Source organism: Myotis nattereri (assembly GCF_964212035.1).
Source record: "Myotis nattereri genome assembly, chromosome: 9".
In the NCBI taxonomy this organism is placed as follows: Eukaryota; Metazoa; Chordata; class Mammalia; order Chiroptera; family Vespertilionidae; genus Myotis; species Myotis nattereri.
This window is the reverse complement of record NC_138084.1, coordinates 3887192-3902653: the sequence shown is the minus strand read 5'-3', so window position 1 is coordinate 3902653 and position 15462 is coordinate 3887192. Positions and strand designations below refer to the sequence as shown.

Genomic DNA, 15462 nt, shown 5'->3' with positions numbered 1-15462 from the left:
AAAATATATTTTTATTGATTTCAGAGAGGAAGGGAGAGGGATAGAGAGATAGAAACATCAATGATGAGAGAATCATTGATCGGCTGCCTCCTGCACACCCCCGACTGGGGATCGAGCCCACAACCTCGGCATGTGCCCTTGACCGGAATTGAACACAGGACCCCTGAGTCCACAGGCTGATGCTCTATCCACTGAGCCAAACCGGCCAAGGCTATCTTTTACTTTTTATCCAATTCCCCACTTTGCTTTCTCCCGCCTCCCTAATCTATCACCAGTGGATTTCTTATAACCCTCCCATGTTCCCTCCTTTGTTTGCAGTGTATAAAAATAGATGAAAAACGGCCATTATCGAGCACTATCCCAGTCCTTTGAGAATCTGCTTCCCAGCAATTGTCAACAGTTGGGCTCAAATAAACTCACAAAAATTCCTTACAGGTTTGAATGTTTTTATGTTAACATTGCCCTTGCACTTGCTGGATGAGATGTTGCCCGATTCATAAATTCCTTAACAAAGCCAAGTAGATCTTCAAATTTACTAGGTTGAATTTTGTTTTTTAATAAACGCAAAGGGCAATGTGTTAGGGTTCTCCAGAGAAAAAGAACCAATAGGATACAGATATAGATACAGATATGGATATATGAGATTTATTACATGAATTGGCTCACATGCTTATGGAGGCCGAGAAGTCTTACAATCTGTCATTTGCAAGCAGTGGACCAGAAAAGCCAGTGGTGTAATTTGTTGAGAGGCTAAAGGACTGCAAATAAGGTGTTAAGGCCATTGGTGTCAACTGGAGTTCAAAGCCTTGAGAAACAGGAACTATGATGTCCAAGGGCATCACAGATGGACATCCCGGCTCAAGAAGAGAGAGTTAGTCTTTTCTCCACCTTTTGTTCTGTTTGGACCCTCAGTGGATTGGATGATGCCTGCCCACACTGGTGAGTCACCTTCTTTACTCAGTCTCCTAATTTAAATGCTAATTTCTTCTGGAAACACCCTCAGAGCTCACGGTGTAAATACAAATGTCCAATAAACATAGAAATGTGAAAAAGATCCTATGCTATTACTTCCAGGCTGACAAATATTTAAAAAGATGTTGAGCAATTGTGACTCTGGTGTACTGCCAAGGGAAACTTAATTTTGCATTTTTTCTCTAATAAAGTTGAAGAAGGTCATACTGCTACCAGAGAGCTGCCTAAGTCTAAGGGGCCTCTCCCCTCCTCGGCTCTTGTCAGGCTTTTGAGAAAGAATTCAGGCAAGTGACCAAAAGCAGTGTTGAAGCAAAGCAAGAATATTTATTAAAAATACACTTGGCATAAAGCACAAGTCGGCAGCTCAGCTAGTCTCAGCGCCCCGCCTGGTGGGGGTTTAAGGGTTTTATATTTTCCCTTCTTATAGGTTTCAAGATTCCCCTGCTAGATATCTTGGGCAACAGACTAGATTTCCAGGTCTCCCTTTTACATTGTTGTGGCTTTTCCCAAAATTTATGACAACATCTAGCAATTTTATCTTCGCAAGTCCCAAGATTGCTGACTTCTTCATTCAGTGGGTGAGAAAAATTCCCTCTTTCCCTACCCACTTCTTCTCCTTCTGCCCTAGCAGCCATCTATCCTGCCTAACAATACCATACAACCCAACAACTCTGGTTTGTGACCCTTTAGTCAGTGATAACTTTAGTTTAGTCGGTCACAGTCAGTATGTTAGAAAAAATAAAGAACAGAATTTATCAGAGTGTATCTCATCTAGATTTTGGTAAGACTTTTATTTATATGCCTGAAGTCCTATATATCCTATCCTGGTTCCTTATAAAATGTATTTCTTACCATGGATCTTGGTTAAAAAGGTGGAACAGCCTCTGCTTAGAGAAGACTCCAGGTGCACTGGGAGGCATGTGTGAGGATTAACACATGCTCATGGCAACTTTGTCTGCAATGCAACCCCCTGGGAACACCCCATGTGCACTGACAGGAGAGGATGATCAAACTGTGCTGCATTCCACATGATGTGAATGAACACGAATCCATAGGAACCTAATATTGGGCAAACATCATCAAGTTGTGCAACGTAAGACACTTGATTCTGATTTTACCACATTCAAAAAATGCAAACGAAATATGTATATGTTGTTTAAGGGACACATTTATACGCAGGAAATATTTTCTAAGAGCAAGACAATCATAGGCACAAAATTCAGGAAATTGGCTACAACTCCCCATGCCACACAATGAGGATGCGAAGGGCCCTCCCCACTCCACCCACCCCTTTGCCCAGGATGTTACAGCCACAGGGGATGTCAGTGAGAGACTCTTATTTGGGGCTTTGGAGGGGGTAGCTCGCTGGTGCCAAAAAATGGGCCTCTCCACACCCAGGCAGTGGTGGATTTGGGTTTCCAATTGGTCTGGGATGTGTTTCTGAACTGGGGGAAGGGGGAGGAGGAGAGGGAGGGCGAGGAGTGAGCAGGCGCCCTGTTCCCAGTGTGGGGCATGCGCCTCTGATGACAGGTTTTGTCTGGTTCCATCTGCTTAGTGGTTGCTGGAATCATTGGTGTGTTCTGGTCATGGTCAGTCCCCGTGTTCGGATCTCCTGGGAGCTCCTCCCTCCTTCTGTCTCTCCTTTCCTCCTCGCCCCACACCCCCCTGACCCTGCTGTTCCTCTCTCCTCTTCTCTCAGCCCTGAGATTTGGTGACTTATGACCGTGACGCTGATTGTAGCCACCACCGAATCCTTCTGACTCTGCATGTGGACTTCGATTTCTCTCTGGCTGGTTTCCAGGCCTATGTGTCTACCTGGCCTGTACGTTGGCCCTGCATTGAACAAAGAGCAGATTTTGTGTGATATTTGATTTGCATTTTTATTTTAAAAAATGTATGTATTTATTAGTAGCATATGGTAATACATGCTAAACCTAAATGTGAAGAACATGACCCTCCTCTCACTGAGTCATTACCTCGCAGGTCAGCTGGACACATGTCTCACAGAGGAGCCCATGACGTCGCTTTAAGTACAGGTGTTTGTGTTCCTGGGCTGGGTCAGAGGGAAAACGAAACTCTTGATCACAGAAGGCTGGGCCCGAGGCAGCAGCACACAGACACACCTGCACAGGAGGATGGCTCCGGTAAGTCCCCAGAAAGCTTTTAATTCAAACACCGCAATCCTGTTAGTGGTGTTGATGTGGGTCTCCTTGCTGGGCTGTAGCTCTGGCACTGAGGGGCATGGGTGCCTGCCAAGGCCTGAGGGTCTGCTACTCGGGGTGTGAGGGCTCCCCCGAGCCTTTGTGAAGAGGCAGGAATGGTGGGCTCAGGGCGGGCAGCCTCTGCCCACTGCCCAGTCCCACCTCCTCAGCCACACTGTCCTGCTTGGCTGGGAGGAGCTGGGAGGGAGGGACAGGAGAACGGCTCCCAGTGGTGTGGGGCCGAGATGGGACTGCAGGAAGGGGTCTTGTCCACCCTCCTCTCCAAGCAGCTCACCTGTTCCCTCTGCTTTTCTTTCCATCCCTCTCTTTCCCTTCCATGTGTTGCTCATTCCTTCTGGCTCCGTAACAGTCACATTTCTGAATGCTCGCTGCATCCCGACACCAAGCAAAAGGCTTTTAGTTAATCTCTGCTACAAATATGTGAGCACATCTTCCTTGTTAGCCTCCACCGCCACCAAACCCAAATGGAAACCTAACATTAAGGTTAAAGTCCCCTGCACCCCCCTTCTCATCCCCCCCACCCACTCCCGGCTCACAGTCCCTTCTCTGTGTGGCTCCGTCCGTGTCCTGCCAGGGGTTTTCTAGTCCTTTGCATATAGAAGTGTAGCCGCCTTTAAGTGTTGTTTTGTGGCTTTGGGTTTTGCTGTCATTCTTTTTTTTTTTTTTAATATATTTTTATTGATTTTTTACAGAGAGGAAGGGATAGAGATAGAGAGTTAGAAACATCGATGAGAGAGAAACATCGATCAGCTGCCTCCTGCGCATCTCCCACTGGGGATGTGCCCGCAACCCAGGTACATGCCCTTGACCGGAATCGAACCTGGGACCTTTCAGTCCGCAGGCCAACGTTCTATCCACTGAGCCACACCGGTTTCGGCTAATTCTTAACTTGGTTGTCTGAGTACAGTTCACTTAGGAAATGCTTGAATCTTTTCCTTTATTTACCAGCTTTTGAAATAATATGGTGATTCTTTCGCATCCTCCAAAGGTGACTAAGGCATTTTGAAAGCCTCATTATGAACACATTGATGTGTTTATTCACATATCTGCTGTGTGTCTTTTTATTTTATTATTATTATTTTTTTGCGGAAAAGACATTTATTAATGAGCTGTAAATTAGAGGGGGATGGGGATGGGGGGAGGGGGGTGGGAGGAGCCAGTGGTCACGTTTGTGGCCTCTTCTCTTTCTCCCTGTCCTCCTGGCTCTGGATCCGGAGCTCCTCCTCAAGGCGCTCCTTCGCTCGGACCACCTTTGACGGCAGGTAGAAGGAGCCGCCCACAGATTTATCATTCACCTTGAATAGGTGTTCGTGCTTCTTCTGGATCTCCTCGGGGTTCAGTTCGGAGACACTGGGAATCTGCTGTGCCTCCGGAGGCTGAGGCCGGAGAGGTGAGAGGCGGCTGCAGGCTGGTGTCCGGCACGTCCCCGGGGATTAGCTGCTGCCGGGCTGGCTGCAAATTCCTGCCGCAGGGCCCGGGCACAGGCTCTGCCCGCCACCTGCGCCCCATCACCATGATCTGGGCCGGGCACTTGGCCATGGCAGCCGCTCTGCCTCGGGGGCACGGGCTCCGTTTTCCACGCCTCGCGGCTCCGGCTCAAGGGCGGCCAGCAGGTCCATGCTGTGTGTCTTTTTGATGCGCAAATTGTTCCATCTACCGTCAGGTTGACACATGACGCCTGTAGTCAAGAGCTTTTCTCTCAACCACGTCTCCCCAGCAGACTTCCGGTTGGCAGCCATCCTCACTTCACCCAGCAACAGCCACCCACCCTGCTCCCGGTGGTCTGGCCCTTGTGACCCCGCTCACCTGAGTCAGGGGAGGAGAGGTGCTGGCTGGCCTCGGAGCGATCCTAAAATAGAACCTGTGTGATAAGGGCTTATCTCGCATTCCCAGTGGGATGAGGGCAACATACTTCCTGCTCATGCAATCTCCAGAAGGGCACTGCCCTGCCACCAACTCCAGGCACACCCTGGGTCCCCAGCTGGGTCTTGGCCTGGCGCCCAGACTTCAGCGGCCTCGCCTGCCTGGGATGCTCTGGGATTTTAAGGGCGCAGCGTTGGTAACATACAGACTAGGTTTGATCTTTCTCTCTGTTCACTGGGTAAGGAGCTTTGCATGTTACCTAGCCTTCCTAAGACTCAGTCTTCTCATCTGTCAAATGGGGTCATGACAGTTTGTGGTCAAAGGAGTGATGGATATGAAATGTGGGCCCTGGTGAGCACCGTGTCTGGCTGTGCAAGTCCGGGCTCTATCACTCAGAATCACTCAGGCCCGGCGCAAGGTGGGGGTCGTTGATGGGGCATTTGAGACTTCCTGGGAGTCATATACTCACTCACTGACACCAACATGCTCTGGCATAACATGTGCCCATGCCCATGCCTGCCCACCTCTCGGCCACACCCCCGTGCTGCACAGCTGCCCACACCTCCCCTCCGGACACCCTGTCCATCTCTTCTTTGTCCCCCAAAGAGCTCACTTCCAGCTCAGCAGCTCCAGTAAAGGAGGGACTTTCCATCTGTGTGAGGAGAGTGTCCTCTTCCATTTCCTGCAGGAGATGATCAGAGGGAGCTTGCAGGCTGGGCTGGGGCTCCTTACAGGTCATGTTTAATGTTCCCTGTGAGGACTAACCTCAGTCTGTCTCTGGTTTTTCAGTCACAGGCTGAACCGAAACCTGGAGACCTGATTGAGATTTTCCGCTTTGGTTACGCGCACTGGGCCCTCTATGTGGGGGATGGCTACGTGGTGCACCTGGCTCCTCCAAGTAAGGCTGGTTCTCCGCTGAAGCTCAGGGCAGAGGGGGGAGTGTCAGCGGCTGCACACTCGTGCGCTGTTCTCACCCAGTGCCTGGATGGTGGGCTCTCCCTGGCCATTGGCTGCATGAGGTTCCCTGGTAGGTCTGCAGCCGCTCCTCTTCCTCAGCAGTGAGTTCGTGGAGAGACGGACTGTTGGCCTTTATTCCAGGTGATACTGGGGCTCACTTCCAGCCAACCCACTGTCTCAGGGAAGCACCCCTTTGTGTGTGCTCGATGTTCTGGGGGCAGATTAGTAGGACACAGCATACAGCTGGCTCAGAGGCATGGAAGGAGCGAGGGCCTCCCACTTAGCAGAACCTGTTTGGGATCCTGGGGCCTCCGCTTGCCGAGCTGGTACTTGCCCATGTGACTTGCCCCCTAGCTCAGCTGCACCCTCTGTAGAGCAGATCAGAACCCCACCTCCCCGTGTGCAGGGTGGGATGCAGGACCACACCGGGGGGGGGGGGGGGGGCGGGTCCTGGCGGGTGCTGGGCCAACCTCCCTTCCCTCCCAGAGCATCGTGGCATTAAAGCAAATGCCAAAAGCTTGGGAACCACCAACAGCAGGGAATGGGCCAAATAAAATCGATGCCTGCATTTCATGGCAGACGGTGCCACCTTTACAAACAGCTGTACAGCAGGTGTGTGCACACACATGTGAATTTTTTTTAATATATATTTTATTGGTTTTTTACAGAGAGGAAGGGAGAGGGATAGAGAGCTAGAAACATCGATGAGAGAGAAACATCGATCAGCTGCCTCCTGCACACCCCCGACTGGGGATGTGCCCGCAACCACGGTATATGCCCTTGACTGGAACCGAACCTGGGACCCTTCAGTCCGCAGGCCGACGCTCTATCCACTGAGCCAAACCAGTTAGGGCTGAGGATATTTTATCCATTGATTTTTAGAGAAGGTGGGGAGGAGAGAGAGAGAGAGAGAGAGAGAGAGAGAGAGAGAGAGAGAGAGAGAGAGAAACATTGATGTGAGACGTTTCTCTCTCTCTCTCTCCCTCTCTGTGTACAGGACGATGCTCCAACCAACTGAGCCACACTGGCCAGGGTCAAATGCCCTTTTAAGAACCAAATAAGAACTGCTGTGGGTTCCAGAGCCCATCACTCACCTTCTCCTGTCAGCTTTCCCAGAAGCCTGGGTGAGGCAGGAGGCAGGCGTCCTGTTAGGGGCAAATCTGAGAATTCAGAGCTGGGAGAGTGTGGCCACCACCTGACCCAGGCCCTTCCATCTGTAAGTGATGACAGCCCCTGAGAGGAGAAGGACTGGCCTGAGGCCACACGCTGGGTGGGGCTCTGGGTTTGCAGGTCAGGCCTGGGCTTGCCCAGCAGCCTCCTTTCCTACTATTGGAACCATGTCACCCTGGCCGCTGAGGGCCCACCCCGCTCTGGCTGGGCTGCACCTGGGGTCTGTGCCCTGTACCCTCTGCCCCTCCTGCATCTTTCAGGGTCATCTGTGCCCACAGGGGCCTTTAGAGAATCCACATCCTTGGCTTTAGAAATGAGGGAGCCAGAGTCCAGGGGCATCTGTGACTTCTCCAAGGGCACCCAGGCGGGGTCGGCCTGTGTTTGAGGTTGAAGCCAGGCAGGGGGCCGGTCTTTCCCCAGCTCATCCTCACTGATGAAGCCCCGGGCAGTGGGGCTGCCTGTTTGCCTGCTCTCAGCCCTGATCATCGGCCTGTTTCCTCTTTGGGAACCACAGGTGAAATCGCAGGGGCGGGGGCGGCCAGCCTCATGTCCGCCCTGACCGACAAGGCCATCGTGAAGAAGCAGCTGCTGTCTGAAGTGGCCGGGAAAGACAAGTACCATGTCAATAACAAGCATGACTGGAAGTACTCCCCGCTGCCTCCCAGCAAAATTGTGCGTCAGGCGGAGGAGATGGTGGGGCAGGAGATGCTCTACAAGCTGACCAGCGACAACTGTGAGCACTTCGTGAACGAGCTGCGCTACGGAGTCCACCGCAGCGACCAGGTGCGTCCTCAGCCCGTGTCCCTGTCCCCAGGAACCAGACCATTCCCTCCGCTGACAGTGGCTGGGCATCCGTGTGGGCGGGGACGGAGGCATGAAGGTCACAAAATAGCAGGGACAGAACCCCTGCCCCGAGGGAGTGGCAGTCGGGGTAGGGAGGAGGGTGGGGAGATGTGCCAGTCGCTGTGCAGACCAGTGAGGTTAGGGGGTGATGTCGCAGCCATGACAGTCACCTTTGGCCCCTCCCATAGCTCCAGAGGAGGGTTGTTTTATCCCCACTTTACAGATGGGGAAACTGAGGCTCACGGTGCTTTACTAACTCACCTAACTCATTCCACCACTAGGCATTGAGTCTCTAGCACCTGACAGCCACGTGCAGAGGTGGGATTTGAACCCAGGTGCCTGATCCAGGAGGCATCACAGTAGAGGCGACGCCCGAGCTGAATCTGATTTAATTCTTTTGATTAATCTGAAACTGCAAAATGAGCTGGAAATGACCAGGGGCGACAAGGACTACTGGCTGAGGGAGGAGAAAAAGTGGGAGCCAGGAGGAGGAAGAGCCACACAGATGTTTTCTGGGAAGTGCCAGGGGGGACACCTTTCGGGCTCTGGCCCATGTGGGCTCTGTCTCTCCACTTGACTCCGCAGCTTTGTAGCAGAAACGCAGTCGTGGACAATCCCTAATGGAGTGGGTAAGGCCGTTCCTAAAAAAGATTTTATGAAAACAGTGGTGGGTGTTAGAATCGCTGAAGGAGGAACGCACGGACCTAAAGGGGTACAGAATTATGAATTTACTAGAGGCCAGGTGCATGAACTCATGCACATTGAAAGGAAATTAATTAGAAGAAATTTTTTAATATAGATATTCACCCTTTCTCTGTAATACAAGTGTCAACTGAATTCCTGATTGACAATGACAGATGGGATCCACGTGTGCAATTGGCGCCAGCGAGAGCTTTATATATATAGACTAGAGGCCTGGTGCATGAATTTGATCACGGATGGGGTCCCTCTGGGTGGCCGGCAGGGATTGGGCCAAAACCCACGGTCCAACGCCGCCTGCAGGTCCTACCTGCTGCTCCCACTCATCCTGGCTCCACTGTGCCTACTGTGGGCTCATTCCCAATCAGTCCCAATCAAGAGAGGCTTGCACTGCTGCAGCAGTGCTCACCAGCCATGAGCCTTGTGTCTGGCACCCTCCCAATGGTAGTGCCTGTAGGATCAGGCTGAAACTGGCTCTCCGACATCTTCTGAGGGTCCCAGATTGTGAGAGGGCGCAGGCTAGGCTGAGGGACCCCATAGGTGCACCATTGGGCCGGGGAGGGACCGTGGGAGGGGCTCCAGGGTGTGTTCAGCCCATCTTGCTTAGTCCTGATCAATCAGCCGGACCCCAGCAGCAAGCTAACGTACAGGTTGGAGCATCTGCCCTTTGGTGGTCAGTGCATGTCATAGCGACTGATTGACCAGTTGACTGTCTGCCCCCTGGTGGTCAGTGCGCGACATAGTGAGCAGTTGAGCAGCCTCAGCATGGCATTAGCATATTATGCTTTGATTGGTTGTTTGGTTGTTCTGTGGTTCGATCTATTTGCATATTACTCTTTTATTATACAGGATAAACTTGCTTAATTAGACCTGCTTTCTGATGTAGCTAAACTTTTTCCAGCCCAGTGAAGCACCCCAACTTCTCTTTCAGGTAATTGTTAGCAACACAGCAGTAAATATCAACATGAAGCAGATTATTATTGTAGATCACACGGGAGAACAAAGGGTGAAATATGTAACTGCAGCCGTGTTTGACTATATTCTGCAAAGTGTGAAAACATGAAGTCATTTTCAAGGTCCACCATTTCTTACTTCTTTTCAGTCAGGTCAAATTTCTAAACTTACTAAATTTCTGTTTTCTGGCTAATGAAAAGAAAATAGGATTCTACCAAGTCTCCTATCTACCTACTCCAGGACTTCTGTGAGGATCAAATGAGATGAGGCACGGGAAAACGCTTCACAGATATTTGGTTAAAGTGTAAAATGTTTGCACCTGACTATAAAGCAAGTTGTGTTCCTGGGCTGAAGAAACTCCAAGGACGCTAGTTGCTAGGGAGAGGAAGCTGGGCATTGCTAGGTGATGTCATTACCAAGCGCCCACAGCCACTCTTTCTGGGCTGGGCTGGGCTGGGGGCTGCATTTTGCGTCATGGGGCCAAGGGGTCTTGGCAGTGTTGGCTGCCATTTGGTGGGCTGTTGGCTCTGGGGTGGTTGTGGGGCCTGTGTCCCACTTGGGGGAAGCCGAGTGTTGCTTTATTGATGCCAGGTCCATGGTGCCATTTCTTTGTAAATGGCCAGTGCGCGTCATGGCAGCTCCTGCATTAAGCGTTTGCCTCCTGGTGGTCAGCGCATGTCATAGTGACCGGTTGGACTGTTGGAGGGACACTTAGCATATTAGCCTTTTATATTATGAATTTATTAGGTCATCTGGATACCAGATGGGCTGAACCCCAAAATGGCACCAGCACCCACAGGAGTCAGAAATTTTAAAGGACTCCAGGCAGGCTTTTTCTGGGTGGAGAATTCTCTAGGTGGGTCCTGAGGGGAAGGATAATGGTCTTAGCAAGTGGAATGTGATCTAAGCAAAAGGGAATGTTGGCTGTGAAGCGGCCTAAAGGTCAGTGCCCAGGGGAGGGAGTATCGGATCAATCATGTGATCAGACCTGGCAGTGGGCTCGCTTGGGCCCCTGTGCCATAGTGTGTGGACTCCTGGTCTCAGATAATTTGAAAAACCACATACTCCTCACACATTCTTAGCTGACATTGAACATTTAAAAAGTTTATAAATACAAGAGTTCAGAGGACGGCATTTTTGGTACGTGGTACATATGTGTCTATTTTCTTCACGTCCTTGGCGTTGCACAGTTAGCTCGTGCAGTTAATGGAAAATGCCTGCATGTCATTTAAATAGTCAGAGCCGGCATTACTGCCAACCAGTCGGCCAAAGCACGCCTAATATCATTCATTTATTTACATTTATTTATTGTTAATCCTCATTCGAGGATATTTTTCCATTGATTTTTAGAGAGTGGAAGGGAGGGGAGAGACACAGAGAGAGAACATTGGTGTGAGGGAGAGACATCGATTGGTTGCCTCCCCCCTGAGCGCCATCTAGGGCCAGGGATGAGCCTGCAACTGAGATACATGCCCTTGACCTGAATCGAACCTGGAACCCTTCTTTCCACTGTATCCACTGAGCCAAACTGGCTAGGGCCAGACTTCGCTAATTTTAGGAAAAAAGCTGGCTATCCCTGTCCCCCCAAATCAAATGAATACATTACAGCACGTTTCCATGGGAAGTGTCTGGGGTGGGAATTCCCATCTAAAGTAACAGAGGTGGAGGGAGCCTCCCTGGGGGGGATGTGGTCTCCTGGTTCTTCCCTCGGCCGGTCTGTCTGGAAGCAGTGGGTGCCCCATCCTCGCTGGAACCTTACGCCTCGGCCAAGGCTGTAGATCCTGGTCAGTGTGGACGAAGCTCCTCTTCTGTGAGGGGAGAAGGGTGTGCTGAAAGGGGAGGAGCAGGGAACCCACTGGGAAGTGCCCCCTGGTGCCCGCGGGGACCCTGCTGTGGGGTCTCCCTCCTTTGAGCTGAGGTGGGAGGCTGGCAGCCTGAGGTCAGGGCTGCCCATCATGCATCTGTGCTGGAACCCCGAGGGCCAATCTGGGGACCCCAGCATTTCAGGGGTGGTTGGCCGTCTGCTGTGCTTCCGAGGGTCTCCGGGAGGTCTCTTCCCCTGAGCAGCTGGTCCCTGGCGCCTCCCTTCTGAGCTCCTTCCACAGCCGGGAACTCAGCCTTGCCTGTCTGTCTCCCTCTTACTCCTTCCTGCTCCCTGCCTCTGTCTACAGAGACTCCCTCCATCTCCCTCCGTAAGCGAGTGGGCGCCCCTAGGCCGGCCCCAGCCCCTGAAATGCCTGCGGGAGAAGCGGAAGGCTGCCAGGAGAAGGGACTGTCCAGCCAACCTCTGAGCCGGGCCCTGAGCGCCTCTCAGAGCGCTTACTGACAGGGGCTGCCACTGGGAACCCCCTCTGCCCCGGGACGGGCGTGTGTGGCCTGCAGTTCAGGAGTGTCGCTCTCAAGGACCTGGGTGCCGTCCTGTCCTTTGAAATGTCGTCATCCGCCCTGGTCCTGTGGCTCCGTTCTCGGGCGTCATCCCGCGCACCAGAAGGCTGCCAGTTCAGTTCCTGGTCAGGCACAGGCCTGGGTTACGGGCTTGACCCCGCAGGGGTGTGAGCAGGAGGCAGCCCATCGATGTGCTCTCACACGGATTCTTCTCCCTCTCCCTCCCTCTCTCTCACAAAATCAATAAACTATTCTTAACAGAAAATATATAGAGAGATGCAGTGTCAGGAGGGCCGGGCCTCTGCCTCCTCTCACGTGGGAGGCTGGGAGCTGGGCTTCCATCCGTCCAGCTGGCTGACACCAGGCCCAACCCCACCTATGCTCACCGGCCCTTTTTAAACTTTTATTTCAGGGACTCCTGAGCCCTAACATGTCCCCCTCCGTTGCGCACCCTTTAAAACACCCGTCAGCTCTGTGCCAGTCAGAGTGGAGCTGAGGAAAGTCTGTTGATCGCGGACACGTGGGAGCGGGTCTGAGTGTCTCTGAATGAAGTGGGCGGTGCGGCTTTTCCTTCCCCAGCCGCTCACCTGGCGCCCAGTCACGATCTTCCACAGAAACCTGCCATGTGCTCGGTTTGAGCATTTTTCCTTCCGGCGGAGGAGGCTTAGGCGGGCTTGTTAGGACACCAGGCGTCCTGGTCCCTGTCACTGGGCGTGGGGCGGCTTTGGGGAGCTCTTTCCCCTGTCCCCCTCAGTCTTCCCCGCTGTACAGGGGGCATCTAACACGGGTATCAGTAGGGTTTGGGGCAGATGGAGACACTTGAGATCCGGGGGAGTCCCGCCCAGTGTTGACGCCTGGAAGCAGCTGCAACTGGGGTCAACACTCGCTTGGTCTTCGCTCGCTTCCCCAGCACAGCACTGTGGGCAGGGGTGGCTCCCACGGCGCTGCTGAGTGCACGACCCTCAGGGACCATCCTGAGGTCTCCACCGCCTCATCCCTGCTGTCCGAGTGTCCGCTTCCTTGTCCAGAACCCTCCCCGGTCAGCGCAGAAGCAGGTGATCTCGCTCCATGAGCCGCTGCCCAGTCACGACATGGGATCAGCAGCTCCCCCCCAGCGCCCACGCTGTGCCTGGGCCGGGCTCAGCTCCTGGGCCGCCCAGAACCATCCCGGCCCAGCCCTGGGTCCTGAGAGCTCACAGGGGGGTTTCCCCAACTTTGAACTTGCTTCAGGCTCCCAGTGGCCAGCCCTCACCTAGACCTTGTGGGCACTGCCTGTGTTCTTCCCACGGCACCCCCTGCGGCTCTCTGAGCCTTTCAGCACCCACAGGGCCGCTGTCTCCCTCACACCCACAGCTCCTTCCCCCTCCCGTTCTCTCCCCGCCTGTTCTCCGCTCTCCTGGTGGCCTGTTGCCCTGCAAACACCCGCTCCTTCTGTGGTTCCGTTGGAGGGACGCGGGTCTCTCCTGAGTGAAGATTCTTGGGGGGTGTGTCTGTGGCCAGGCCCCTGATGAGGAGTGTGACACCCGTCTCTTGTGCTGCAGGTCACGGAAGCGGTCGTGGCGGGCGGTGTGGCAGTGGGCCTCCTCGGCGTGGGCCTGTTCGTGGCGGCCCTCATCGGGTCCCTGCGGGGCAGACGCGAGTGGGAAGACCAGTGAGGTCAAGGAATCATCCCAGCGGCAACCAGGTGGTCTGGAGAGGCCTTGCTTAGCCAGCGGGGGTGGTTTGGGTTTATTGATTTCACTGTTTTATACTCATTTAGACTAAATTTATAAAAAATATGGTTTTTTTTTGTTTTGTTTTTTAGAAAGAGAGGAAGGTACAGGGAACAGAGAGAAAAATGGATAGGAGAGAGACATCAGTGGCTGCCTCCTGCACACTTTTACTGGGGATCAAGCCTCCGGGAATTGAACCAGACATACCTTGGTTCATGGAACAACACTCAACCACTGAGCCTCGTCAGCCAGAACAGTCAGGCTGCTTTCAATGGAGCTATAAAAGCACAGGAAGATCTAATTGGGGAAATACGGCTGGTGTGAATACTATTAAAGACACAGTTGGGCTCTGTCTTGCACTGAATGTGTGTGTGTCCCCCCCCCCCCCCATTCACGTTGCAGCCCTGACCCCCAATGTGCTGGTGTTCGGAGCTGGGCCTCGGGGAGGTCATGAGGCTCAGAGGAGGTCATGGGGTGGTGGCGAGGGTGCGGGTGGGCATGATGGGGTCCGTGCCCTTACAAGACAGACCAGAGCCCTCTCTGCTCCATGTGAGGACAGAGCGAGAAGGTGGCCATTTGCAAGCCAGGAAGCGGTTCCACCAGGAACTGGATCTGCCAGCACCTTCGCCTTGAACTTGTCCGCTTCCAGGACGGTGAGAAATGAATGTCTGTGCTGAGCCCCAGCCGGGGGGGTGGCCATGGCAGCCGAGCTCAGTGCCGGGCTCTTCCCCAGCCGCCTGAGTGCGTCCCGGCCATTCTCTGCTTTTCCCAGGTTTCCTCTCGGGGGGCGAGGACGGGTGAGGGCGGGAGACACACCTGTGAGGCCAGAGCAGGTCCCATTGGCCGCCGGGGCTCAGCGGCTGGGATTGGGTTGGAGTCTCGGCCATGACTGTGACGCAGCCCCAGTGGCCGAAGCTCCGTTCCTCCTGCCACTCTCTCCTCCTCCTGGTTCTGGAACAATCAGTGCCGTCCTCTCCCCAGCGGCGCTGGTCGCCCGACTCCTCGCTCCCCGGCCTTTCTTTCCGCATCAGCTCAGCAGCCTCCCTCCTCAGTGCCTGCAGCTCCTGGGTTCCCTGCTCCAGTTCCCGAGAGAGATTCTGATTGGCTCAGCTTACTCCTAGCTCAGCCTCCTGATTGGCTGCTGCTGGGTCAGGTGACCACACGGAGCCAATCAGTTCTGACTGATGGGCCCAGTCACATGGTTTGCACCTGACCCTGGAGGCAGAGGCAGTTTCCCTTGGAGGGGACTGTGGGTGAACCAAACTCCATGGCTCCGCACCCCTGGTCCAGGGGCACCCAGGGGAGGGGGCGGAGCTGGCACCACCCTGGGGTCCCTCCAGAGCTGCTGGGAGCCTGGGGCTGGTCCCAGGGGAGATTTCCTGCCTGGAATTAGAGCCCGGAGCTCACGCCTCCCATTAGACCCGAGTCCCCGGATTCCCGCCTCCCACGGCTATGGGGGAGCTTTAGACCCGGAAGCGAGAAAGCCTTCTCCCGTCCCACCCGCTGGGTGCTGGGCCCACAGAGCGGCTGTGCCCTCTGACCCAGAGGCAGCCTGGGAGCGAGGCCCGCATGGACCCTCCCGGACCCGCACGGAGGCGGACATTGCCCCTGGGGTCTGAGCAGGGCCCTGCTGGGCAGCAAGTACAAGTCCTTCTCCTCCGTCAACCCCTGAAGCCCGAGCTCCG

General features: G+C 53.8%; 1 protein-coding gene and 1 pseudogene across 4 annotated transcripts in view; one reads left to right on the top strand and one right to left on the bottom strand.

Moving 5' to 3' along the window:
- Positions 1 to 1363: 1363 nt before the first annotated feature.
- LOC308525044 (phospholipase A and acyltransferase 3-like) overlaps positions 1364 to 15462 on the top strand; it is a 40560-nt gene continuing 26461 nt past the window's right edge. Inside the window, exons 1-5 of one of the 3 annotated variants that reach the window (XM_081099744.1) lie at positions 1364 to 2065; positions 2672 to 2866; positions 2956 to 3116; positions 5847 to 5955; positions 7699 to 7967. In XM_081099744.1, coding sequence (XP_080955870.1) covers positions 3108 to 3116; positions 5847 to 5955; positions 7699 to 7967 — 387 coding nt within the window. In that variant the 5' untranslated portion in view covers positions 1364 to 2065; positions 2672 to 2866; positions 2956 to 3107. Of the gene's footprint in view, positions 2066 to 2671; positions 2867 to 2955; positions 3117 to 5846; positions 5956 to 7164; positions 7231 to 7698; positions 7968 to 15462 lie in introns of those variants that run through there. The other 2 variants (XM_081099743.1, XM_081099745.1) reach the window with 2 other exon arrangements.
- Positions 4358 to 4733, bottom strand: LOC308525048 (mitochondrial import inner membrane translocase subunit TIM16-like; annotated as a pseudogene). The gene has a single exon. The product of its transcript is annotated as a mitochondrial import inner membrane translocase subunit TIM16-like (transcript).